The sequence below is a fragment of the Osmia lignaria genome, chromosome 9 (assembly GCF_051020975.1).
Source record: "Osmia lignaria lignaria isolate PbOS001 chromosome 9, iyOsmLign1, whole genome shotgun sequence".
Taxonomy (NCBI): domain Eukaryota; kingdom Metazoa; phylum Arthropoda; class Insecta; order Hymenoptera; family Megachilidae; genus Osmia; species Osmia lignaria.
The window spans coordinates 14,108,014-14,135,965 of record NC_135040.1 but is presented as its reverse complement, the minus strand read 5'-3'; the positions used below and the strand labels follow the sequence as shown (position 1 = coordinate 14,135,965).

At 30.4% G+C, this 27,952-nt stretch overlaps 5 protein-coding genes across 6 annotated transcripts; 3 read left to right on the top strand and 2 right to left on the bottom strand.

Moving 5' to 3' along the window:
* Nucleotides 1–191: 191 nt before the first annotated feature.
* On the bottom strand, nt 192–4,121 carry LOC117603072 (uncharacterized). The gene is made up of 16 exons (XM_076690045.1): nt 3,967–4,121; nt 3,674–3,907; nt 3,434–3,600; nt 3,300–3,351; nt 3,054–3,233; nt 2,827–2,991; nt 2,587–2,757; nt 2,258–2,517; nt 1,993–2,196; nt 1,770–1,916; nt 1,374–1,697; nt 1,162–1,312; nt 939–1,089; nt 692–873; nt 515–629; nt 192–449 (listed from the first exon to the last, which is right to left on the bottom strand). The coding sequence occupies exons 1-16, from the start codon at nt 4,031–4,033 to the stop codon at nt 305–307; spliced, it is 2,715 nt and encodes a 904-aa protein (XP_076546160.1). The 5' UTR covers nt 4,034–4,121; the 3' UTR covers nt 192–304.
* Nucleotides 4,122–4,136: 15 nt separating this feature from the next.
* On the top strand, nt 4,137–10,457 carry Nup154 (nuclear pore complex protein Nup154). The gene is made up of 27 exons (XM_034321534.2): nt 4,137–4,235; nt 4,599–4,741; nt 4,820–4,957; nt 5,031–5,127; nt 5,205–5,368; nt 5,440–5,585; nt 5,658–5,923; nt 6,002–6,252; nt 6,329–6,582; nt 6,645–6,818; nt 6,884–6,977; nt 7,052–7,263; nt 7,328–7,425; nt 7,505–7,697; nt 7,778–7,872; nt 7,944–8,040; nt 8,112–8,189; nt 8,251–8,447; nt 8,520–8,667; nt 8,731–8,963; nt 9,032–9,179; nt 9,243–9,335; nt 9,410–9,530; nt 9,608–9,718; nt 9,802–9,919; nt 10,000–10,122; nt 10,187–10,457. The coding sequence occupies exons 2-27, from the start codon at nt 4,606–4,608 to the stop codon at nt 10,311–10,313; spliced, it is 3,912 nt and encodes a 1,303-aa protein (XP_034177425.1). The 5' UTR covers nt 4,137–4,235; nt 4,599–4,605; the 3' UTR covers nt 10,314–10,457.
* Nucleotides 10,458–11,935: 1,478 nt separating this feature from the next.
* RN-tre (Related to the N terminus of tre oncogene) lies at nt 11,936–15,741 on the top strand. 2 transcript variants are annotated; one of them, XM_034321660.2, is made up of 8 exons: nt 11,936–12,310; nt 12,835–13,067; nt 13,133–13,456; nt 13,540–13,727; nt 13,803–13,963; nt 14,038–14,358; nt 14,420–14,558; nt 15,086–15,741. In XM_034321660.2, the coding sequence occupies exons 2-8, from the start codon at nt 12,913–12,915 to the stop codon at nt 15,511–15,513; spliced, it is 1,716 nt and encodes a 571-aa protein (XP_034177551.1). In that variant the 5' UTR covers nt 11,936–12,310; nt 12,835–12,912; the 3' UTR covers nt 15,514–15,741. The 2 variants fall into 2 exon arrangements, with proteins under 2 accessions (XP_034177551.1, XP_034177541.1); XM_034321650.2 differs by having other exon boundaries at nt 11,936–12,440.
* Nucleotides 15,742–18,812: 3,071 nt separating this feature from the next.
* On the bottom strand, nt 18,813–21,065 carry LOC117603058 (mitochondrial carrier homolog 2). Its single transcript, XM_034321794.2, has 7 exons — nt 20,509–21,065; nt 20,354–20,438; nt 20,086–20,251; nt 19,858–19,995; nt 19,572–19,758; nt 19,429–19,496; nt 18,813–19,342 (listed from the first exon to the last, which is right to left on the bottom strand). Exons 1-7 carry the CDS (start codon nt 20,608–20,610, stop codon nt 19,147–19,149), a joined length of 942 nt encoding a protein of 313 aa, XP_034177685.1. The 5' UTR covers nt 20,611–21,065; the 3' UTR covers nt 18,813–19,146.
* A 226-nt stretch (nt 21,066–21,291) lies between these two features.
* Nucleotides 21,292–26,522, top strand: roq (RING finger and CCCH-type zinc finger domain-containing protein roquin). The gene is made up of 16 exons (XM_034321578.2): nt 21,292–21,462; nt 22,138–22,300; nt 22,408–22,615; nt 22,689–22,907; nt 22,992–23,167; nt 23,241–23,574; nt 23,644–23,884; nt 23,959–24,128; nt 24,193–24,455; nt 24,554–24,658; nt 24,725–24,936; nt 25,007–25,131; nt 25,201–25,342; nt 25,400–25,469; nt 25,536–25,727; nt 25,832–26,522. The coding sequence occupies exons 2-16, from the start codon at nt 22,139–22,141 to the stop codon at nt 25,961–25,963; spliced, it is 2,751 nt and encodes a 916-aa protein (XP_034177469.1). The 5' UTR covers nt 21,292–21,462; nt 22,138; the 3' UTR covers nt 25,964–26,522.
* Nucleotides 26,523–27,952: the final 1,430 nt, after the last annotated feature.

Here is a 27,952-nt window from a genome sequence, read left to right as displayed (position 1 = left end):
TTTTTGGTTGTATTGTTTTTAAATATAAGCTGCCATCATTGTAAATCAATATTTGTTTAAATTTTGATTTACACTGTTTTAAGTATTTGTCTATAAGGATCGTATCGTTTCACATTGCTATTATAAATTTATATTTCTTTTCAAATGCGTTATTATAATAAAAATAGTGATGTTTAATGTTACAACTCAAATTATAAATCCGCTGTTAATAGAATAAAGAAGTATGAATATTTTTATTATAATCATATAATAGGTATTTTTAAATGAATTACTAACCCGTAGTATTTCCATAGTACTAACAAATTTAATTATTTTCTATAATTTTTGATAATATTTCATTTGCAGCTTGTTCACTACCAAGTAAAGTTACTCCACTTTTGGATGAAACAAACTTTATAATAGAATTATAGTTATTGTTAGGTGTTTGTGGAAGTCTATAAAAACCATATCTAAAACATAATATATTTTATTCTAATTTTTCGCCTTTATTTCTATAGTTTATATTATGTGTTACCCGTTTTTAGCATCTTGGATTATTTCCAACAAACACCAAAGAATCGTCAGTATGAAACATACAATTGTGGTTTCATAAATAAAATTCCATTCTTTCCAGAATACAGTTTCAAATTCTGCAAACAAATGTTAATGCATTCACAAACAAAACGTAAGCTTAAATAATGATTTTCATTACCTTCACTTTTATCTATTGCAGTAATTCCGAAAGTGAAGAAAATCTGATTTGAAGTTTTATTCAATTTACTCCTATGATATGAATGACATGAATAAAAATTTTCAATTGCTTCACGAGTTGAGTAACTTACAATGCTAATTGTACTGACACGTCCATCATCTTTCAGACGAAAAAAGTCATCGCTTAAGATATAAATATCTGTTAAAAGAATATACGTAAAATGAAAGATGTCAAATATTCAGTTTACCTTTCATAAGATTGTAATAGCTTATCCATTAATAACCACACGACATATATTCGTTTAGAAGATAAGTGCCCTTTTTCATAAGGAATTTTATTATAGAAACATGATAATTTAAGTTCTTGGCCTAATAGTAATGGTATTTCTTCATAATAATCTAACAAATTATAAAATTATATTTTTAATGTATTGCATTTAATGAGCATTAAGCAGAATAATTAGTTACTACCGGATGTACTAATAGTGCGACTTGAAAAACGTTTGCTTGTTGTTCCAAAAACTGCTAACGACAGGAGATCAATTTGATTTCCATCTATATTAAGGGAGCCAAGAGTAAAACTCATTTGTGGTATCTCTACACAGCTGGGACATATTTTTTCCTGTTGTAAATGGAGCACTTATAATTTCGTACGAGTAATAAAATCTTTTGAAATTATTTACCCTCATTTCATCGCGTATAGCTCCTAGGAACACATTGGGTACAGATGTTATAATCATTCCTTCTGACATTACAGGTACATATTTTTTTTCATTGCCATTGATTTGCATGTACAAATTTTTACCATCTTGAACAACTATTATTTCAAACCATTCTCTTATTAAGATATGTTCTGGACTTTCAGTTGCAACATGATTTACTCCATGATGAAATTTCAATTTTACTCTTCCTTCATCTAATAGTAGTAGAATACACTTGTTCAAAAAACTATCTGATATAATTGCTATGATACCATTTATATCTTCTGTCTTTATAACAAGTGTAATCTAACTTGCAACAAAAAGATAATTAAAATTTATTATAGTTCAATTTATGTGTACAAAACTGTTATTTCTTACTTGCCAAAATTCCAAACCTTTTGGAGATGGTATAGCAACTGAATCTGTTAAACCAATATAAAGAAAACCCTCATCATCATCTCCCATTAAATATTGTACATTGTTGCTACTGAATGGAGTATTTGCATGCTTTTGATCATACTTATCCTACATAGTATTCTATACTTGAATAATGTTAAAACTTGATTGGTCATATTTTTAAAAGAAAATTAATGATAGTAACTTTGGATGCATGGAATTGAACAGGTGCAAAATTAATTGCAATTTCTTGAAGTTGACCATGAAATTCTCCTACTTTCATAGCATGATCCAGATTATATGACATTGGAATACATGAAAAAGTGGCAATTTCATGACGATTATCGTTAATACGTAACATACCACGTGTTCCATAAATTGCAATTAATACTACATACCATTGTCCAATCTAAAAAATATTTATTAGTAATACATAAAATTATTAGTAATATATATTAGATTTCTCTTACCTCCAATTTATGTTCATGAACCAAACCCAAAGTACAACCAGAAATTTTAGACAAAAGTATTATTTTTCCATTGTGCAAAAACAGTTTTACAAAATCACACATTGATCCCTTACAATTGTTTTCAAATCGATAAATGATCACACCAAAAGGTGAAAGTGGTAAAAATCTTACATATAAATGAAGTAAACGCGAATGTTTCCCATTTACATTGTAAAGAAGACTGCTTTTCTCTGTGAAATACGCTACTTCATGTGATCTAACTTTGAAATAAAGACTGATTAAGATGATTTCTTTACATCAATAGTAATGATATTAATTTTCAGATATACCTGAACATGGCTTAGAAAAACATTGACGAACTTCAGAAGCAGAACCAGAACAAGATGTTCCATTACCACTTGGAGAAGGATTATTGCACATTCGATTTCTTAATTGTGTACCTATTCCACAGCTTGAGGTGCAAGCTGTCCATACTGTCCATGATGACCAGATTCCATTTACTGATGAGAACATTATACATAACTTCAATGAAGAAATGAATTTTATCTCGTGTAAAATAATTTTCTTACTGGAACACTTATTGATTGAACAACCCTTTATTTCTTCAGTTGAACCTTTACACGAACTTCCTTGTATATTTTGTATCTCTGAACATGAACGTTTTCTTACTTGAATACCATTACCACATTCTACACTGCATGCACTCCATCCACTCCAATTAATCCAAGTTCCTGCTGTAAATAAATAATGCTTGATTTGCTTCATGTTTAATGTACATAGAATTTAATTAATATACCTGGATGTGTTTGGCAATTAAGTCCCATGCAACTTTTCACTTCAAATGCTGAATTATTACACATTAGTTCAGAATTTGAAGGTACTGGGCTATTACAATTTCGTGTACGATATTTCTGACCCCTGCCACAAATTGCAGTACATGGTGACCAAGCTTCCCAAGTACTCCAACCTCCAGGCCCTATGAAAGATATTTCTTACATATATTTGTAAAAAATTTATGATTTTATTTATATTGTGTTTTTACTTGGACATCCAACATTGTATTTGACACAATTCATAGCATTCCAATAAAGCATCTTTGTAAAAGATACATAAAAATGTATTTAAAAATCCTTTTCTGAAGAATTATAAATTTTGTGATATATTAAAGAATCCTACCGCGCTGCTTCCAAGAATTTTTTCTACAATGAAGAATGTACAATCAACAAAGAAACACAGTTCAATCAAAGCAGGTAATCTTTTGTGAACGTTTTTCACAATTTCCATTTCTTTCTTACGTATAGGATGATTGCTTACAACTTCTTCATAATCATTCATTCTGCAACCTGCATAGAAAACATGCCCATCTAAATTATTTACAAAATCATGTCATATTATTTTACCTGTATCTGTTTATACCAATAATTTGACAATTTTCAGTTTGATAACTAGGACCAATACATGGAGCTCCATCATTTGAAGGTAAAGGATTATTGCAAATGCGGTGTCTGGTTCTTTTGCCTTTAAATCCACATTTTCCAGTGCAAAGGCCCCAAGAACTCCAAGAAGTCCAACCACCATCAATAGGACACAAATTATCATTTTTTAATCCAAGATCACAGTCAAGATCTTGCATTGTATTAGATATTTCACCTACAATACAAAAATTAGAATTGTGTCAAGTTATAAATAATTTTCATAAATTGTCTTACCAATAAGAAGATAAAGGAGCAATATCAAAGAACATTTTATTTTGACACTGATATTTTGTACATGCATTATAAGAGCATGAAGCGTTTCAGTTGAAATTCAAAATATTTATTTTAAATATGAACTGACCAATAGGATTTACTATTTCCGCGCATGAGTAACGGATTTGTGACAGGTTAACTGAAAACTTGCCTGTATGGCGCGAGCGGCACAAACCTCGTGAACCTAATGGTGTTATTAATAATATAGAAATAGTTAAATAAAAGTTACAGTAAGTGATTTTCAACCGAGTTACGCGAATTCTAATTTCTATGGTGCAATTATTATTTCAAAAAAAATGATGTTACTATGTTATTTTGTGTATTATTTAAGCTTTCAATAGATAAACAAATCTAACCTTTCATTGTACTACCTCACTGAAACTGAAAAGTTAAAAGATCATCAATTAATTGTTATAGATTAAAATGAGGAAATTAACAGTAATTGTATGACAATTTATAGAGGATACCTAGATAGAACTTTCATATTTTAGGATTTAAAATTAGATATTACAGCCACTATATGTATATTTATTTGTTAAATCTGTGTAAATTATCAGTGGTTTAAATTTAAGCTTTTATTTTTTCTCTTGCAGGACAAAAATGACTCTCACAGAAATGGAACCGCTTAAAATACATTTGGATGCCTTAGAAATGGCAGGAAAAGTAGTTGATACACATATTACTGCAGATAGCAACTTTCCCTCTTTAATTAATCTCATGCGATATAATGTGCAAGGTAAACAACTGCTTTTTATTTCTTATTTGATATTTCATTGCAATTAGAGTTTTTAAACATAAAAATATGATTTTTTAGGTGGACCAACAGTTAGTGGTCTTGATGATCATGACTATCCTAGTTCAAATGGGATGTCAGTATGTTTGTCAAACATAAACCAAATGAAATTTCACAGCAAAATTTCTTTACCATCTGAAATAATGGAACATTTTCGTCGTATCCTTTTAAATATTAATTTTTATGTTTTATTTCACATTATATAGAAGACAATTCCTTATCATTTATTTAGATATGCAATGCCATTGTATGATGGGTCTTTTCACAGAAATTTCAAAAGCATGGCTTACAATTGATAGCGATATATATGTTTGGTCATATGAAAATGAGTAACTATTTATTCAAATTCTTGTAAAATATTTATATGGAATGCCAAGTAGTATTTGTAATGAAAATATATTTTTAGATCTGATGTTGCATATTTTGATGGATTAAATGAAACTATTATAAGTGTAGGTTTAGTAAAACCCAAACCTGGGGTATTCCAATCTTATGTAAAATACTTATTAATTCTTACAACTACAGTGGAAATAACCATCCTTGGTGTTACACTAACAGAAAATAATGAAGGTATTGTAATTTTAATGTTGTTTTCGAGTCGAATTTTTCTAAACACTTTATTTTTATCATTTTTAACTTAGGTACTCCACCAGAGATGCAACTAGTTCCAGAACCAATTTTTACAGTTACCACAGATGGTATTGGTATTACAACAATAGCAAATACCAGTAGTGGAAGAATTTTTCTAGGGGGTAGAAATGGTTCTCTTTATGAAATATACTATCAGGTAAAATTAACTAGATACATATAAGTTTGATAAAATGATAATTAATTATTATGTTATGTCTTTGTTGTATAGGCAGAAAGTAGTTGGTTTGGAAAACGTTGTAAAAAGATAAATCATTCAGAAGGTCCGTTATCGTTTTTAGTTCCATCATTTGTCACTATTGCTTTGTCAGAAGAGGAAGCAATAATACAAATTTCGGTCGATGATACCCGTTACATTTTATACACTCTTGGTGATAAGGGAACAATCACAGTTTGGGATATTGATAATGATGGTGCATCCAAAGTTGCATCCTTATCACAAGCTTCTTTGGTACAAAATGCTGTTCATGTTGTTAAGTATGTTTATACATATAAGTATGAAATTAAAGTAACATAATATTAATGATAAATTAAAAGTTTCCTTAATTCTTTCAGAACTCTGGATAGTAATAATTTCCGACCATTGGTGAGCATATCTGCTATTACAGAATCAGAATCAGTACATTTAAACTTAGTTGTAGTTGCAGCTACTGGAACACGTTTCTACTTCAGTTGTACTTCAGTTGTTAATCCGACTACTAGACCTCAAGGTCTCCAATTAATACATGTTAGACTACCACCAGGTTATGCCGCTAATGCTACAGTAATGAGGCCAAGAAAAGTACAAATGGCACATTATAGAAAAGGTGTTACAAACGTTATAGACTATTTTATTAAGTAGTAAATAATAAATTTTTGTATAACGGAGAATATTTCTTATAGGAACTTTAATTCTTGTTTGTGGCGGAGATACAGAGACAGCTTTATGTTTAAGTAATGATGCTTATCCGTTTACGAATTACTTAGCTGAAACTCAGTGTCCTTTATCACTCGATAGCCCAGTATGGGCAATGGCAGAAATTCTTGTAGAGCCAGCTATACGTATTGAAAAACAAAGCACTTCTCAAGGAGAGCCACCTCTTATTGTAAGACAACATATGGAGGCACCACGGAAGTTTATATTTTTAACATCTCAGGTACAGATATGAGTAAAGGTTTTTACATTTGTTAAACGTACTCATCCATTAACCGTTTATAGGGCGCCATAATTTATGTACAAGTTCGTCCGATGGATATCTTGAAAGAGCTTCTTTTAAAACAGCGCGGACCCGATACCGAAGCGGTTCGGGCATATTTTCAGTTACAATCGTTGGAACAAGCATGTGCAACATGCCTTATTTTAGCTACGCTTGAAAGCTCTCAAAATGCGGAGGTATTGATCAAGATTATACAAAAGTTTATCCGATAAAGAAACTAATATTTTATTATGGTGTACAGTTGGCAGAGTGGGCAACAAGAGCATTCTTTTTATATGGCAGTCAACTATCAACAAGCATGGGACCCGCAATTGATTTACATAATATGAACACAGGTATCATTGCACCACTGATTTAAATCTTATGTTTCCTTTCTTTACAAGTATATGTATGGTACCCTCGAATTTAGGTGATATTCGCACGTCGACACCAAGAGTTCCAAACTATGATTTAAGACATCAAGGATTCCGACCTCACGCACCACTCGGATTTAATACAGAAATTCCTTTACAACAGTTCTCAGCAAAGCACAATGGCTTGTATTTGTACGTGGGAAGAATACTTCGGCCCATATGGAACATGCGATGCATTAAGCAAGAAATTATAAATAATAAAACTCAGGTAAACTAAATTATTAATGATTTTCAATGATACTATTATATTTGTAAAAATTGTATAATTACAGATTTCTAGTACAATTACAACAAGGCAAGTTAGTTGGATTTTAGGTCTTCTTCAGGCATTAAGATCATTTCTTAATAAGAATACCCATATTACTAAACAGTATGTATTTTTGTTATATCAAATTAATTACATATCGCAAATCATTACGTTTTTATTGCTGTTTTTTTACAATTTTTAGGCATAGCACAACTAGAAACATTCCTGATGGATTTGAAACAACTATAGCTAGTCATTATCAAGAACCAATAGTTGAAGAAAGAAATTCCTTAGCGGCATTAAAAATTTTTATTACCCATGCCTGCGAAGTTCTAGAACTTTGGAAAATTTTGTGTGAAAATAATTTGAATAACATTGTAAACTGTTTGTCGAAGGTTAATGAAATGTGTACTATAAGTTTGTTTATAATGAATCAAAAAATTTGTAGCTAATATGTAAACATTTTTATTTGTAGGATCAAATTAATCAATTTTCTACAGCTACGTTCCGAGATTTGATCTTAATTGGTCATGAAATTTCGTCGTTACTGATCATTCATCTCATAGATAGGTGAGTTATCTAGAGTAATAGGATAAATACATTGATGGATATTTTTACTTATTTTTAATAATATTTTATAGTTATCTTGGAGATAATGCTTCCGTTGATATCGTTAGTCAAAGGTTAAGAGAAGTTTGCCCAAATTTATATAGAAGCGAAGACGCTGTTTGTTCTAAGGTATAAAATTAGAAATTATTAAACTACTCTAGGAAAATACAATTTAATTTTAATATCATTGTAAACTTCAGGCTAATGAAATTATCTTAAAAGCAAAAAGTTGTACAAACCCAGAGGAAAAGGAATGTTATTTACAGTCTGCTTTGAAGGTAATTACACAATACCGATTTAATATTTTTACGTTATACTTTTTATTCGTCATATTTACAGCTTTGCAAAGAAGTTGCCCCCAGATTGAACTTAAGCGCAGTTTGCCAACAATTTGTTGCTTGTCAGTTTTATTCGGGTGTATTGGAATTATGTCTGTGTTGTGCAGAAAGAATGGATCCCAACAATGCCGCGTTACATTATTATAAAAATAACGAACCAATTGAAGATCAAGAAGGACGATTTGCTTACATAAAAAGGTCTTGATTGCATATTTTAAATAATACTTTTTTATATTACTGATTTATTTACATAATCTTCTCTTTATGCAGATTCGAAATTTATAAAGAATTCATTGCACTATTGGATCATCTTTATAATCAAAGTATTTCAAATCCGTTAACTCCAACTATACCTAGCAGACCTGGACCTCCTACACAAAATTCTTTAACTGCACCTGTTACTCCAGCAAAAGAAACGGTAAGTTGGTTCTGTTGGGTTTTTTTCAAAAATTGTATTTTTTTTAATAATTCTGTATTTTAGTTACTCCAAATGATAAATGATGCATTACATTCCCCTTGTGAGATTCTTCACGCTTCGGTATACGAGTGGATGATTAAAAGAGGGCTTCACGGAGAACTTGTTGCTTTTGCAGCACCTTCTTTAGAAGCATACCTTACACGTTTCAATGCGCCAGATTTACTTTGGCAATTTTATGAGAAAAATAAAAATCATGCCGCCGCTGCCAAGATCTTGGATTCTTTGGCTACTAAAGAGTAAGTATCGAAGACGTACAGAAATGTGAAACGTCTTATTCAATATCATATTTTACTCCTTCGTACAGATCAAATATACCATTGTCTCAGAGGGTTGAATACTTAGCTCGGGCAGTAGTTTGTATGCGAAGCGATCAAGCCGGTTACGCTCCATATCTTGGTATTTTTCTACGTGAATTGGAAGATAAAGTTGAAGTAGCTAGAATACAACAACAGGTATATATTCACAGACATGTTGTGAGAGAAATGACAATTTAAATAATACTTATTATATTATAGATATTAGATACAATTAATAATCAAGGCCTGAGTGATAGACTTAGCGAAGAAGCGCATAGAGCGTTAAAGTTTTCATTACTCGATATAACAAAGGTATTTGAAAAATCCTTATTTTTATTTATCACTTGTATCGTGCTCGTTTCATTAACTTGAGATAATAATTATAGTTGTACGAAAAATATGCGGATCCTCTTCAATTATGGGAATGCAAATTAGCTATAATTCATTGTTCCGGTCATCAAGATGCAATGTTAATCCAAGAAATTTGGACTAATATTATAAATAATGGTATTGTATTTTATGCTTTATTTCTTCGAATAATTATATTTGTCAAAAGGGTATTGCGATTAATTATTTTTTCACAGAATTAAAAGCATGTTCCGCGTCTAGCCCAGAAGACAAAATGGCTATTTTAATGAGTAAAATTATATCCCTTGGACAAGAATATTCTGCATCACCACATTGTTTCCCAGTTGGTAATAATAAAATCCTAACATGATTATAATGGAACAATGAACATCAATGAAAATACAATATAATCATGAATATTTCTTTTTAGACTTTTTAATAAAACAGCTAGAAATAAAAGCATGTAATTTGAATGTATTAAATACTGGAATTATATCTGGATTTCTGCAGTTAGGAGTTTCAATGGAGGATCTTTTAGATATTTATAAGTATGTATATTGGAACACAAGTTTGTATACTTTCTTTTGATGAATAGAAAAAGTGATTTACGTGCAACGTTTGTTTCCAGAATGATTGGTAAAGATACTCGAACTTGGTTGAACGAAGGCAATGAATTTCATCTTATAGAATCGACGGCGAATTTGGTTAATTATTTTATATCTCATTCTAACATTACCAATAATTTAATCAGGTAAGTTTTATAACTGAATCAAGATCTTGTTTACATTAGTATTAAATAATCCATTTGATTACAGACGAAAAATAATAACAAAATGTCAAGATGTGATTTCAAAGTGTTTAACCACTCTATATAGCAAACCTCATGGACAAGAACTAATAACAAAACTTAGGTCAATTCAAAGCGTTCTAAATCGTATGTAAAAAAAAAAGTGTTTTTATAAAGAAATAACATTTTATAAAATTGTATAAATCATTGCAACAAATCATTTGGTAAAAATATATTGTTAAGTAATATAAAATGTAAATAATGAACAGGTCACAATTGCTCAAATACTTTCTATGAATTTGAAAACAGTAATTTTCATATTGCAAATTGAAATCTTTTAAATTAATAAAAATAAATCATTTCAGAAAATATGTAACTAAAATTTTAGATATAGTTCCAACATTTATATCAATTGTGTTGCTATTAAGAAGGATCATTCCTTAAATTATTTTCAACTGATAGACTTTGTAATTACCTTAGTTGATAACAAAAAACAAAGTAAAATAATGAACAAATCTATTTGAAAATTACAGCCAAAAATAACAAAAAACATTGCAAAATAAAAACTATATAGATCATTTTTAATTTTATTATTTGTAACTGAATGTTATAAAAATTAGTCATTCTTCTGTACGTTGTCTTATTTGCTATCGTTGTTTATGAATTATTGTCAAAATTTTTAAATAGAATAAGAATATTAAAATAGGAAAGGGAAAAGGTGAACAGTATGTATTCCCATGTTGTTCCAACATAGAACAATGTGGTGGCTCTGAAAAGAGCCGTATTTTATATAACGATCGGTCCTTGCCGATCGATCACCTGCCTCATCGGATTAAGGATGAAGCTACGTAAGGTGGCGAAACATTTGCTTATGACGAAGCTTTTCCAAACATTCTTCGTGCATGTTCAACCAGAGCTGTTTTCATCTTCTTTATCTATCCGCTCGACAACACTTGACGTTGGAAGTAACGGATCAATGTCCATTCCTTGGACTAGTGCGGCGTCCTTTTGCCCCACTGTTGTTTTTCTCGAAATCTTCTTAGTTCTTCGATGATCTTCCAATGCAGTTTCGCCACCTTCTTGCCACATCCTAACCCAATGCCGTACGGTTTTCTCACTGCAAGGAATACGATAGCTAATCTCTTCTACGCTGAGTCCTGCATCCCAAAATGCAGTTATTCGCGCTCGTTTGATCACGCTAATATTAGGAGCCATTGTGCTTGATACGTCTCAAAAATATAAGTTCAGAAATGTTATCTCCGTGCACCAAACTCCCAAGTTGAAGCACGCTTAGTAAATCAGACAAGGAAGAAAGTCCCTACCGTGCGATTAAAAAAACAGAAGCCAAACGACTAGTGGGGAAATTCCATCCACTACGCTTCCCCTTAATTGCAGGAAGCCTTGATTAGATGCATGTATATAGAAAACATTTGGTTATGTAATCATTTCTGACAATAAGTTACGATCAATTGAACGGCACATGAGGAGAAGAAATCTCCCACTTCATTTCTTATCTGCTTCTTCTGGTAAATTTGAATGATGCTTGTCAGCCATTGGGTAAATGTAGTTTGTGAAAGAGTATATGATCTGTGTTTACGTTTCAGAATATATGCATAAGCGCAAAAAACATCTAGTCGTGAAAGGGGTTGAAAAACAAAGGGAAAGACGAAGTCTCGTTCGCTAGATTAAATTGCAAAGCTTTTGTGCATCCTGCTGCAATTATGAAGTTTATACTTAAATAGCTATTGAAATTACTATTTTCACCTATTAATTCTTGGTAGAGCCTTTATTCTCGTATGGCAGAATTATAAAATAATTGTAAAATAACTTTCAGTGTATAACATTTAGTAGAAGATGAGAGTATGTTAAAGTAAATATAATATTGATCTTTAAAGGTGGATATTTCATAATATATACAACAAATTTTAAATATTAACGAACCTTAAATTAAATGGATATTGTGGTTCTAATGAAAATTGTATGACACATAATATCACAGAACTTGTTAAATAAGAAAAATCGTAATTATTTTACAATTGTATGAAAGATTGTAAATTTTATAAAGCCACTTGTTGTAACTGCAATTGGTGGCAGCACTTGTTCGTAAAAGTGACTGAAAACATCCAAATCCGGCTTGAATTTGCATGTGTTGGTATGTATGAAGGATCGTTTTGCTGAACGAATGATTTATGAAAAATGATTTTATACGTAATATGAAACGAAGAAAATTAGTCAATTCTTGATCATGCAGCATTTATAATGATATAGTTAATCTCTTAGTGGTAAGATTATGATTATTTACTGGAAATATAATTTATTCCTTATGTACATAACCTATTTTCCTTGTCAATATGTAATACATTAAGTTCTGAAGATGGAACAATTGTATTTAACAGAGAATTGCAGACCGCTTTTGTATCCATTTAAAAGACAAGAGTTTATATGTTTACATTGTAATACATGTTTGTTTAATATTTCATACTTGATACATTGAAACTGATAGTGTCCTTAAAATGTTATTGTATTGGTAATATATCAATAACAGTTTTAAAACATTAAACCAATGTCTCTGTAGAATGATATTCAAATAATTTCACATGTTATTGGAATTGTATACAGTATGAATAATAATTCTTTTATTATTGCTTTATTAATAGTATTTTTTTTCTATTGTAGATTACAGCCTAACGTGAATAGAGTCTTCTTAATAAGACGGCATGTTTGTAAGAGACTGGTTGCGAATTCTCACGGGGGATGAATGAGGAAGAATTATTGAAACGGTCTGCTGCAGAGCGAGATAGAATATTTAGCTGCTATGACCGTGGTAGGGAAAATGGAGCAGAAATTGATCCTTGGGAAGATCCTAGCTTCGAAGTTTATCATGCTACCGATAGATATGGATTTATACAGTAATTATTTAAATAATGTTACTATATTATTAGTACTTTCTGTCATGTAAATATTTATATTTTAGCGATAAACGTCTGCCGCAAAAGCTGGACCCAAATGAAATCAAAACTCATAGAGTGGAAATGGAAAGATTAAAAAAATGGGAAAAAATGACTAAACAGTGGGATAGTTCCTCGACTAAAGAAAAATTACGACGCCGAGTATATAAAGGTATTCCGGATAGATTTCGTGGCCAAGTTTGGGCATTGTTGCTAGGTATTAAAAATTTGAAAAAGGAACAAGCAGGTAAATATGAAGAAATGCTACAACTTGCCCGTCAGTGGTCCACTGAAATAAGACAAATTGATGCTGATGTGGCTAGACAATATAGAGATCATATCAATTATAGGTATGTAAATTACAATTACATATAACTAACGTTTAAATGTTTATGCATTTTTCTACATAATTCAAGTAAATTTCTGTTAATAGAGAAAGATATAGCATAAAACAACGATCTATGTTTTACGTCTTGGCTGCCTATAGTATGTACAATATGGAAGTGGGTTATTGTCAAGGAATGTCTGTACTAGCTGGTCTACTATTATTATACATGGATGAAGAAGATGCATTTTGGGGTCTTTCCGTATTACTTGCCGATAAGAAGTACACTATGCATGGTCTGAACCAGTCTAATAATTACATTATTATAAAGATTTTATACCGGTATTAAATAAACAAATATATTTTTGTAGGATTTTACGTCGATGGGTTTCCAAAACTAAATCGTTTCATAGAGCACCATGATAAAATTATGAATAAATTTTTGCCAAAATTAAAACGAAAACTTGACAAATGCGGTTGCGATTCTATTCTTTATGCGTTAAAATGGTTTTTTGTTGTATTTCAAGAGAGGGTAAGTAAATGCTTACGTTATTGTGAGACAGAAATTAACATGTACATTTATATATGATTATTTATTTATGATAGACACCAGTTAGTCTTGGTCTTCGGATTTGGGATATATTCTTACTAGATGGAGATCGCATTCTACCAGCTATGGCATATACAGTTATGAAAATGCATAAGCGTTTTCTTATGCCAATGGAAAGTTTAGATGAATTTTGTAATTATTTACAAATTAAGTTAGAAAAGGATTTTTGTTTCGACGATGACACAGTAATAAACGCTATGGAACGTAGTATGGATGAACTAAAACGTGCTAAGTTAGATTATCCAGGCCCTCCCTTGCCACACGAGTTACCACGATTTCCATTCGGTACATTTAAGGAACCTACGTTTGCAAGCAAGGTAATATATGCCCGTTCGTATAATTTTATACTAAATACATGACTTAACTTTGTGTATTTAGGTTGGAAGACGTGCTGAAGAATTTAGCGAGGCGCAGCATGTGATGCGTGAGTCCATAACACAGCGCAGAGACACGGTAGTCCCTGATGATGATAGGGAAAGTACAACACCAGTTGAACAAACCAGTTGTGGTCTTGGCGGTGAGTTACGATTTAGTGATAGTATAGTATATGGTAACACAGATACTTGTCTTCTACATTTTACACAAGACAATATTATTAAAGATGAAAAGGAAAATCAAGATAGAGATTCAGATATTGATATGATGGTTATATACAATACTAGATTGTAAGATACTTTTTCAAAGATAAGGTTCTGATGTTAAATACAATATTGCTCAGTCACACATACAGAACATAGAAAAAAGAAAGAAAAATACCATGTAAGCTATTACATAATTACATTGTATTAAAAACTTTCATTTATAATATTTTTTAATACAGTGAAGTAAAAATAAAAAGCAACAGACTGTGATACTCTGTGAGATATTATCACAGTGTATTTAAGAAAATTTTGATATTAATTAGTATTAATAGCCACAACAATATTATTTTTATATACAATTTTAACTTGGATGTATTACACTTACTATGCGAAGTTATTCTGTTCGGAATACGTTTGTTTTAATATCTTGTTGTAGTATAATAAAAGTTACGTATATGTGCAGGAAGCAAATTCTCATTTGATCCAAGTCTTGACGATGGGGCCTCTTCCAATGGCTCACGCCGGTCATTGGCAGATACATCAGTTACCTCGACAGCTTGTCTTTCTGTATTTAGTTCGGCGACACGGTCTCAAGCGTTAGATAATAGTCTTGATACTCAAAGTAACATTTCTAACGATAGCTCTGGCAGTGGTGGGTTACCCACACCGAGGGCAACACCGCATCAACCAAGTCCAGACGTTGTACGAATTTATGTACCATACACTTCACCTATATCTGGTTCGTATAAAGATGATCTTCCGCGTACACTCCCACGATCATTAGAAACAAATAGAATACGCATACGAGTTGATCCTGATCAAACACCGATAGTGGAAAATCTGAAGCCATTTTCATTAGAAAATCCGGAGGTCGAATTAGATTTGAAGTAATTAATATGATTGTTCCAACGCGATAGTTGTATGCAAAGAAAATGATTCATGACATTACGATTAGTATTAAAAGTAGATTTAGGTAAACAAAATTCTATCTTTTGTTTTATCTATATCTACATTGTAACATACGTAGAGAAGTGATAAGAAACAAAATGGTAATCGGTGATCAGTGATAAGCATTAAAAAAAGACGTACGTACAATTTTTTTTTTTTTTTTTTTTTCTATGTAAGTAATCACAGTCAACATAATGTGTCGTGACATTTCGTTTTCAAATGTAAACCAGTATATGTTATGCGCACTAGTCACGAATAATTGTAGTGATTCGTATTGAACAAAAATCATGAAGTGTTTGCTATGGCCTAATTTACCTTGGTAATACAATATTTAAAACAGACAATATAGAATGATAATTTTTGGTCTATTATTGTTAGTCGATCAATCAACGATGTTTTCAACAATAAAATTGATATATGGTATCAAATAATTTAAAAAATCTGAAACACTGCATAATACTTGTCATACATCAAGTTATATTTCAAGCGATAAGATGATGGAACTTTATGCAGAAGGAAAAAAACGAATTATACGCTAAAGCTATTCTAGTATTTAGTAGTTATTCAAACTAATATATATATATATATATATTAATACGTGTATAAGAAGTTACAACAGCATTATACATAGGAATGTAAACGATAAGAATAATGTATACATAATTTCTGTAAAGTATATGTTTTTAAAATCTCTTCTTCTGATAAACAGGATATACAAAATATTTTGGAATATAGTAAAAGATTGGCCATTATACATAAATATAGAAATATGAGTCAATTTTTCATAGTGAATATAATACTAAAAATATTATTTTCGTTACTGTAGGCAAATAGAATTCATCATTATATTTCCAGTATTGTGTATATTTCTCCGAAGATTGTTATTGTATACATTATAGAGGAGTATACATAAAGTTCCATACTCTAAGAGTATTTAATGATCAAACAATTTTACGTTATTTTTTATAATATTAAAGAATAGAAGAAACTTATCTTTATGGAGAATTTATACTTTTCATAATTACAGACAGATAAATATCAAAGTATATTATTTTTGAAATTAAGTTCATGTGAAATTTTAAGCGCAACATATTCAAGACTATCGTTTAATTATAAAATCTTGCTCTAGCAATTTACATTTTATATGATAATACATCTAAAATATACCTAATTATTAGATTGATTACTCTACAAAATTCGAAGCAGTTTAGATGATTTATTAGTAACTTGTTTTCGAAACAAAACTCAGTTAGTTATATGATTTAATATGATTTCAATAACAATGATAAAAATGAAAATTTTTAGTTGGTAAACTATTATAAGATGATAATCATATCCTCTAAAAAAGTTACATTCTATTAATGTATTAAGTGCTATACTGCCACTTGTAATGTTAGTACTTTATTTATTTAAGTTTCACTTTTTTTTTATAACAGTTAATAACAAATATACTATTGTATATACATAGTATTTAAAGAGAGATGGAATCTTTCATTACATGGTATTTGAAAGAAATTCTTAGATGTGAAACTTGCAAGATATTTGTCAGAACCTTTGCCAAGGAATGTGAATATTGAACAGTACTTTAATATGCTGCATATTTATTGTTTAAATGTACAAAGACATATTTTAGATCGATCTAACTGTAATGAAAATGTGCTTCATTATTAATCGGTTCTGTTGAACATTCCTGGACATACAGTATTCCTTAATGTATATAGAATATGAAACTTATAACTATTATGGTGATAATATAAACCTGACAGCAATCACTTGTTATAATCTAATAGTATAAGGTAATATTTGTTAAATAAATATTAAATGTTAATAGTTTGAACCTTTATTGCATTGTAAAGAAGACTAACCAAACAGTGTACAGTTCTATGATAATCTTATCCTATGGTTGCATAACATTAAATTTTTCCAGAAATTCAAATGGAATAGAATCGATAAAATTATGCACAAAGTATTGATAAACACGGAATTGTATAGATGTGAAAAAAAAATGAAGGTAAATTAAATGAGTTACCTTTGATAACTACATTCCTTTGATTAAAATTATTACATAGTTATTTGTCAATTTGTAGAGGTATTTATATTACAATTACCATTTCAATTGTTTACATAAATATTTTTACACGTTGAGGCTAAAAATAAGCAATGAATGATATTCACTGTTCTAAAAATCATTATTACAAATAATGGTACTTCCTTGTATTTGGTATTTATAATGTAAAAATATTCCATAAATTTAAATATTGCCTCTTGATAAAAGTTTTAATACTGTACTAGTTTATTTTAAGTTCTCATGAATCAATGAGTGTATTTCAAAATATTTTAGAAAGATATTATTTTAATATACAAACAAATTTGTATAATGTAAACAATAAAGTAATGATTTTGAGATCAGAAGTAATGCCTAAGAGAAAGAAATGAGACCTTAGGAAGTTAAAAATATTTAAAATACTCAAGATATTATCAATTATAGTATGTAAGTTGTACTGCAATTAATAATACACGTTTCTTACATTTTGTATGTAGTATTTTGTTTCAGATTAGAATATAATTTTATGGTACCGTTAAAAGAAAAATTACAATCTGTTAAGTTAAAAATAAAGCAGCATTAAATTACATTTAAATACTTTCAGTACAAGATTTTGTTACTTAAATTACTCTTAAATTATGTGTTATAAACAAAGCATTGATTGTTTTGTTCATTATTCACATTCGTATATCGTACTATATACATAGTATATAGATTGAAAATTAGATGTAATACTGATGAGATATGTGTAATAATTAAAACTGTAGTTCCAGTTGATATTTTTTTTACAGAAGAATTAAAAAATTCGCCACATAGTATAGGCTTCTCTGTATTATTCATAGAATACTTAGACAGATACAATGTAACTAATAACGCAATACACGTGTAATTTCTTCATGCCTGGTAAATCATGTTGTAAATTGATTGAAACTATTCAAATAATAAATAATAAAGATCATAAATCAAATACTTGGTTATTTTCAGAAATTTTACTATACCATTTACTATTTGATTTGCAAATTGTACTTGTGAAAGTAATGGAAATTTGTCACTAATTTATATATTTTGTACATTTAACATTACAGTTCGGTAAATTTTGAACAGTTTTTATTTAACTCAATATGGATGTTAATTTTCATATAAGAAAAGTGTTAAAGGTAATTACTTGTTCTATTTAGTACTTTTGAAAAACATTATTTTATTTAAACAACAATTTAAATGCAATTATTGGATACAGAAGCGAATGTGGATTACGGAAATGATAAATCATATTTATTAATACTTATATTCACTGAATGCTTGTGCGTCAATCAGTTTAAAATGTAAACGATATTTTTCGGTGGTACAGAATACCTAAGAAAAAAGTCGTTTATCAGTACTTAGTATAATCGCGACTTCGATCAATTTAGTGAAGTATTTGAATGCAAAGAATGTACTATGGTAGTAACTTTACCAAAAATAAAATATATATGTATAGCACAGGAGTGATTTTACTGTTAGTCTTTCAAATACAAGTTAATGTAATGTTATTACTATGTTGTACTTTGTAATTGGAAATTATATTTATTAATAGGTATTGGCTTTCCATTAATTATCACTTGTGGTCCTGTATAATAACGCCATATAAGACTGTTTCCTCTTTTCAGCTGATTGGTAGCTGAAAGATGAGACCAGCAATCCAACCAGCTATTATAAACTGGCATTTGAGGAGGAAGACCCGCAATTAACCTTAATTAACGAAATTAGATATATTAACATCCACTTTTGTTAAAATAGATAGAGTACATATCAATTGTATTTAAAAATTAGCTTACCCGCAATTATTAACTGCCATACAGTGTGATACCACTAAGAAGGGATAGGTAATTGTTGTTGCTACAAACTGTAAAATTATTTTTCATTAATTCCCATGTTTTTCTTACATTATATACATATTGTAATTTAATCATTTACTTACTCTCATAGTGGAAACTACGAATGGTTTTAATGCACGATCGCTTATAACATATTTATCGATAAGATAAGTAGAAGAACTGACTAGTACCAATGCTGCAGCATTTCCAATGAGACGGGGCACTAACCCTGCATAATATCCCATAACCCCATTTTCTTTGTACACTTCCACAAATGATCTAAATAATCCGCTATTAATGGATAAAAGAAGTAAAATGGCTATAGAAATAATGCATTTATAATTAGCATCAGAATGTATAAGACTGGTGTTATTTAATTAACTATAATACTTGTATTTTCTTTCTCCACCAACAAACTGTGCCATCATCCTCAATGCTATAACGTCCAGCGGATGACTAAGTATAATTCCAATTGTTCTACTAATTAGATCTCGTATGAATTGATATATGCAATTCTTACGTTCGATTCTATAAAAAAGTAAAAAGGTTTAGATTTGTTGTTGTTTGTAAAACTTTGCAACATTCAATTTTATGATATACACATATACATATATTTACTCTTCTCTTTGACATTCATCGTAACTCTCTGTATTACGTTCGTCGCTAAATTTCATTATTTTCGAGGTTTTCTCGAAAGCTACAGCACTTACAGTATAGGCACATAATTTTGGTATTAGGCCACAATAACAGCCTGTAAAGCCATCCACACTTTTTATGTACCTAACTGTAAAATAATAAAATAATATATTGTAGGAATCAGAGAATAAGGGAATATGATATTTATAAAGAAAAAATAAGGATACATTATTATCAAAAATCCGCTTACCGTATTGAAAAACATTAGGTAAAGCCAAAGCCGGTTGTCCTAATAAAGTAGTTGTCGGCCGTGGTGGAATCGGTTCATATCCAATCTATTGTGTCATAAATAATAGTTAGAATATTCTGATGATTCTTTATTTTTCATATAATTTCATCTGTTACCTGTATTAAAACTTTAGCATATTCAATTGGATGTGAAACAGTGTTCGTTAACATGCGAAGAGCGATATCGGGCCACAACGGTTCATCTTCCGGAGGTATCATATTTGATTAGAATTTACCCTGTTTAAGTATCAGTTTCTGTGCAGTATTATTTATTTAATGATTTTGAACAATAGTTATAGTTAATCCTCAGTTAATACATTGAACTAGTATCCACAGTCCTCCCATTAAGCAAACGCATGCTCGCCACTGTCTTTCGCATTTGGAAACTAGTAGGTAATGTCACCAATGTATTTCAGGATAGTAAATTAAAAGAAATAAATAATGCATTTAGAATTTTGCTAGATACGAAACTCAATCATGTTTATCAAAAAACAAGTGAATGTAAATGGATAGATATGATGAAAGACAGTGGTTTATGCAACTTTTTTCATTTTATATATGAAATTCCATTAAAATATTGAGTTTGAATTTTACAGACAAAAAGAAATCTTTCAAACAATTACAAAAGTTCTATATTTTCTTTCAGGAACATCGATATGAATGTCTGTTTCCATGCGATATTATATACCCAGCAATAATAAATACTTTTTGAATGAAACCTTACAGTAGAGGAGGAATTATAAACAGGAATATATTTGAATTATATAATACTTATGTAAGCGTAAACCTTTTTATTGTTGTTTATTTATTTAACCAATGGGAATATTGTTATGTAAATTTTGAAAATTTGACTTTATGTTGTTTCTAGCGCTCTCTGTTGAACGAACCTGGAAAATCATTTTTCTAGATTGTTTTCGTCACGAGTTTCTAGTGGGGTAAAAAGGCAAACGTGAGGGATATCGTGCTGAGCTCATCTTACTATTTATGATTCATCTGTTCTTGCTTTGATGGCAGAACTACGTGCGAAGTAACCGAGTAGTTAATGTGATGTTTTCTGAGGGATGTAACGAGGTGAGTTTTTTGGTTAATTGCGATGAAAACGACGATACGTTTATTTGACGTATTTCCTCATGGCAAGAGCAAATGTCGTGTTTTTAATTTCCATGTAGAATACGACCATTCGATGAATACAAGCAAAATCAGCGACAATAATTAAAAAAAAAGTTTCATCTAATTGCGTGGTTGAAAATGATGTACGCGTTTGAAATATTTCCTGAGTAATTTTTTTTAGTTGCGAGGCTGAATTTCATGCTTGAAAGAATCAAAAGAAAATAATTAATCATCGCGCAGAAAACAATTGATGAGCAAACGTTATTGTTTCGAACAAGTTTGTGTCCGCAGATAAATATTTTCTGATCAAAGAAAAGATTTTTTCTGCGTTTCTTATTAGTTTTCCGAATCAGTAAAATTCTTTGTTTCGATTTTATTTAGAGAATATTTCCTTGTTCAACGTAATTATAGAATACTTTTTACGATAACGCAATATACGATCCTATACGTATATATCGCGTTTAAAGTTAATAAATAAATATAAGCTAAAGATTTCTTCGTATCAATTGATCAATCTAAGTGTTAATATTAAATTTTTTTTACAGTTATTGTTGGAAAAAAAACAGTATTGCAGAGAATTGTGAAATCAAAAAAAAAAAAAAAAAAATTGAACATTTTCATGTAATTTTATTACAGAATGCCAATACAGGCACCTCAGTGGACTGAATTTCTTTCTTGTCCAGTTTGCTGTCATGATTTTGATGTGGCCATAAGGGGCCCGATATCCTTAGGATGTGGTCATACCATATGTCGAACGTGCCTTGCAAATTTACATCGTAAACAATGTCCTTTCGATCAGGTACGTGACATTAATATTCTTTACTTACTAATGTAAACAAATAAGGAAAAGTAACAGGTAACATAATAAAGTGGTAGTCATTGTTTATCAAGTTATATACGTTTCAGAGCGTTATTAATACAGAAATAGAAAGATTACCTGTAAATGAAGCTTTACTACAATTAGTGGGAAATTCTGTTCCCACAAATGTTGCGACAGCTTATCAGAAATTATTACCACCCGAAGATCATGCTAATTATTTGGTTGCTAAACGTTGCATTGAAGAGCTTGCTTTATATCTCAAACCATGTCAAACAAATCCTATTTTAGCTACAGGTAGTGTCAATTGTTATAACATATTATTATTTAATATTGGTGTAAGTTAAATTTATTTTTTGATACCTTATAGGGGCTGGTCTAGTTTCACGACCGATGCAAAGAAAATTAGTGACTTTGGTAGGTTGTCAGTTGGTTGAACCAGAAGGAAGAGCCCGTGCAGTTAGGGCAGCTAGAAGTTTAGGCGAACGGTCGGTTACTGAATTAATACTTCAACATCAAAATCCGCAACAACTTAACGCTAATTTATGGGCCGCTGTACGTGCTCGTGGATGTCAGTTTCTCGGGCCAGGTATATTATAAAACAAATGAAATAAAATTATTGAAATATATATGTTCATGATTTTTTTCATGTAAATATCGTGTTCGTTATTAGCGATGCAAGAAGAAGTCCTCAAACTAGTTCTTTTGGCTTTAGAAGATGGATCAGCTCTTTCTAGAAAAGTTTTAGTTATGTTTGTAGTTCAACGTTTAGAATCACACTTTCCTCAAGCTTCCAAAACAAGCATAGGACATGTTGTACAGCTGTTATACAGAGCAAGTTGTTTCAAGGTAATATAAACGTAATTATAAGTAATTGCAATTACTAAACATATAAAATTCAAAATTGTACGTATTTAATTAGGTATCTAAGCGAGAAGGAGATTCGTCGTTGATGCAATTGAAGGAAGAATTCAGAACATACGAGGCTTTAAGAAGGGAGCACGACGCTCAGATAGTGCAAATTGCAACGGAAGCTGGTTTAAGAATAGCACCCGATCAATGGTCTGCATTACTGTATGGAGATACCAGCCATAAATCTCATATGCAAAGTATTATAGACAAACTTCAGACTCCACAATCTTTTGCTCAAAGTGTACAAGAATTGGTTATCGCTCTTCAACGTACTCCTGATCCGGGACAATTAAGTAGTCTAAGACCCCAATTAGAGCTATTAGCTTCGATAGATCCTAGCCCAGGTATAATTTCTCATATTATTGTATTATACAAACAAGCGAGATATTTCGAATTTATTCTCCCCGTTGCAGAAACTGAACCTCCTACGTTAGCGGAATGTCGCGCGGCATTAGAAGCCGTTAGAACTGTAGTTGCGGCATTGGTAGAATTCATTCAACAACACGGTAATCGAAAAACACAGGACGGCACCCACAATGTGGGCCCAGGTCAACCGAAATACAAAGTGAGCATGTGCCGAGATCTTGCGCTCAGAGGATCATGTCCTAGATCTACAAATTGTACATTTGCTCATAGTGACATGGAATTGGACAAGTGCGTACACGTGTACATTAATGCTTTCACTTAAAAAATATAATTGTATGTAATTTCAATAATTCGTTGAGTAGGTACAGATCAAAAAATCGAAAGCTAAGTATCAGATCAAATTTACCGGTCACCAATAATTCAGATACGAAGACGGACAAAGTAGTTACTGGATCAAATAACAAGTCGTTTAAACAAAATGACGAATTATCTTATCATTCCATAAAATCACACGATAATACTCATAGAGACAGTAAGTATCTAGGTAAAATAAGTAATATACCAAAATCGATTAACAATCAATTGATACTTTTTAGATTTCAATTCTGTAAACAAAGTTAATCCAATGCAACATCATACTACGACAAATGAAAATAATTTCGTTGGATCATTGACTAATTACATGTTACCATCTCCGCAAGGAATAGTGCCTATGGTACCGACTAAAAATATCGATATGCATTGCTCTCATTACATCGTGCCTAATGCACCTATCGAATACACTACACCTAATCTTGGTATGTGGGATTCGTCGCAGATTTCTTCCAACGTGACAAATGGAATTTCTAATAGTAAGAAGGTAATATAAATTTACTTTTCATACTCGTTTAATAAGCGTTGTTGTTACATACGTTATAAAGTACTTTCTTTGTAATACCTTTATATATGTTAATGTAGCAGCGGACAGTTGCCAAAACATTGGCGATGTTGCTGCAACGTAGGATGGAAATCTTAAATCAACTTGAAACAATTGTCAACAAACAAGTGCCGCAGATGAAATCGGTACGATCATGTGGTTTATTCGAATCATCGTGAATATTTTCTACATATTCTGTTTGTTGTTTACAGAATTACGATGTGCAAGGTGATGCGTTGTCTTCAAATTTCTCTATATGGGCAAATACACAGAGTAATCCTATAATTCCTCCGTCGAATATGAATTGTAACAACAATTTCCCGTGTACGGATTCTATTTTATTTGACGATGAATTTGTGCCATTTGATGCGTCCTCTAGTAATAAATATGGACCAATTTCTAAACTACCCAAAAATTTAATCAGGTAAACGATCGGGACATTTATCTCGAAAATTATCTATGTTAATTTTATCATTGTAATTTCTTTTTTTTAGATCTAGCAATGGTGTACAACCTACCAATTTTTATGGCGAAGGAGGTACGCCTCCTGCAATGTCTGCTTACAGACCTATGCCAAATACAAATTCAGTTACATCTTGGTACTATGGCAATCATCAACGTAAGTGTAATTTGAAAAAAAAAAAGATATTCAAAAATAAGAATGGATTAAAAATATAAATTATCACAGCGTACGCTACCATTGGCGCAAATGGGGGAATACAGTCTATTAATAACACTGGCTTTGAGGATAATTACATTACTTTTGGTCGCAATATATCTGAATCAACAACGCACACGCAGTTCGCGCGATCAGAGTGCATGTCTAAAGAGTAAGTTATTTTTGTCATTTTTATAAATTATGTATTCAACTAAAATATAAATTTCAGCTTAATTCTGGAATCACAAAAAGTGAAACAGCAATTAAAGCACCTTGAAAAGAAGATTAATGACTTGAAGGTATTAATAAATTATTGATATTTCTTTTATTAATAAAATAATATTAAAATAAAAGTATACGTTTAGCTTGCTACTCAAGGAGCCACCTTCACCGCCGGAGAAAGGTTAGCGCAAGAGTTACAGATGATCGAGGCCGGTATCAGGGAAAAGGAAAAGGACGTACGAAATTGGAGCCCGTATGGCACTATACCTTGGATTCAGTCATCGAACAACGTGCTTGGTAGCCAAAATTTTAATCAAGATTATAAACCCGAAGAGGTAAATTCTTCTATTCAATGAAATGTGTAATGTACTCTAGATATTCTAATTGTTATAAAGTATGTTGTTAAAAAATTTGTATAAAATCTCGACTCAATTCTTAGGAAGATACATATGAGGCTGGTATTGCAAATGATATGAGAGAGTTAGAATTACGATGGGAATTTGAACTCCAAGAACAAGAGTTACAAGAACTACAACATTGGTCGAGCGAAGAGGACAATTCTAAAAAATAATAGTAAGACATTGAATCTTACTAAGTTCTTTACTTTTTTTTTTTTTAGATCTGACCATTATTTGTTTTACGAAACAAACATGTTTTTTTGACATGTGCAAGTAATCATTCGTGCGAACTTCCATGCATCATCGTGTTTTCAATTTTTCTAACGAAAATAACTGAAAGTAAAGTGGAATTTGTACTATTTGCATAACGAAGAATTGAAATTTCCAAACTGGACGATGACACTTGAGGAAATCTCGGTAAATAGAAGAATTTATCATCCTAAACATCTCTTCAACGAGCATAAAAAATTTTCGTATTGGTATAGCATGATATAAAGTGAACTGAGTACTTTCCCATGTACTATGCCTTTACAAATTATCTGGTATATAATCTTTCTTCTTCAAGTGTGAAAATGTATTTTTTCCTGGAGTTTATTATCAGTATATAGAAGATTAGGTGTAAGTACGTGATATTTCGACACAAATTTGTTAAAACGCATCAAATTCTTCATGATGATGATATATAGTAACTTATATTTAGTTATGCAGGAAGTCGCGTCGTTTTAATTTTTACTAACTGCAGTAGAAATTTATTATTATAGAGAAATCAATGTAAAGAAGTGAGAGTTAGCTGCCGCATTAAAAAAAAATTTACATTTATAAAACCGGTGAAGGGTTGATCGGTGTTCCGTTATGAATACCATAATAGGGACATTCTCTTTAACAAACAGATTAAACAGATAAGAGCAGATTTGTTAAAATTTAACAGAAATTAATATGTCAGTGTTTTATAAACATGACAGGATGTAGTATATTTTGTTTATATGTTTGCACAATGAAGCAAAGAATATTATATTACTGATACATTCGGAAAGAATGCTATTTAACCTGCAACAAGGTTACATGATAAAAAAAAAATATACGAATACATATAGGTGTTATACATACATAAAATTAACATATTCTGTTAAAATTTTACATAATTAAGATATATATTACGTTTAATTAAATATATATATATATCTTAATTATATTATATATATATGATATATATAGGGTAATTGATTTTTTAGCTGATAAAGCAAAATTTCTTTTTTTAAATAGTTTTCGTATTGTACTCCGTTTTACGATTCATGTTTTCATATTTGAAAATATTGTTTCGAATAAAATGCGATAACTTCGATTTGCTATCGTACTTCGTTTAATGTTTACATTTCTCGCATAATATTTTTTGGTTTTAGGTCTACAGTCTGACATAAATTCTTGTTCAAAATTTCTATAATCATTCTTGAACGTTTATGAAATGAACAGAACTTACTAAAAGTTGGTAAATAAGATTATAAATACGAATGTTAAGAAATTTCTTTATAACATTCAATATCCAGATCAATATTCAGTATACAGTGTTTCAATTTCAAATACTTAAAATTTAAAAAAGGATAAAGTAAGGAAAATTTTGATGATACGTATAAAATTTTCCTTTATTTTGACAATATATAATAAAAAAAATTTAACTATAGATTCCATTTGTGCCTGGTAAAAAGAACATTGCATTTTATCTTATTTACTGTGATTAGTTACATAATTTTAGACAGTGATGTTTAAATGTAAACATTTGATATGTTCAGACCATTAATCATAAAACTTGTTTATTAAATTTGTGTAGTTTTGTAATTTATACTATTTTGTTTTGTACAAATTTCTTATAGCATAGAGTTCGCAAGTCACTGACTTAAAACTATATTTTACTGAAAAGTAAAAGAAATGAAGTGAACAGACTGTTATGCGAGCTGCAGCTCTCACGTTTGTAAACATGTTCGATTTACGGACTTACGAGAAACCGAAACAGTCACATTGGCTTCCTCTTAACTATTACTTTAATTTCTTACAATAAACATGATCTAATGTATTTAATGTTATATGGCATAGCGTTTTCTTCTTACTACAAAAAGATGAAATTTACATTTTTCATAGAGAAAAAAAACTTAATGAGATATGTATTT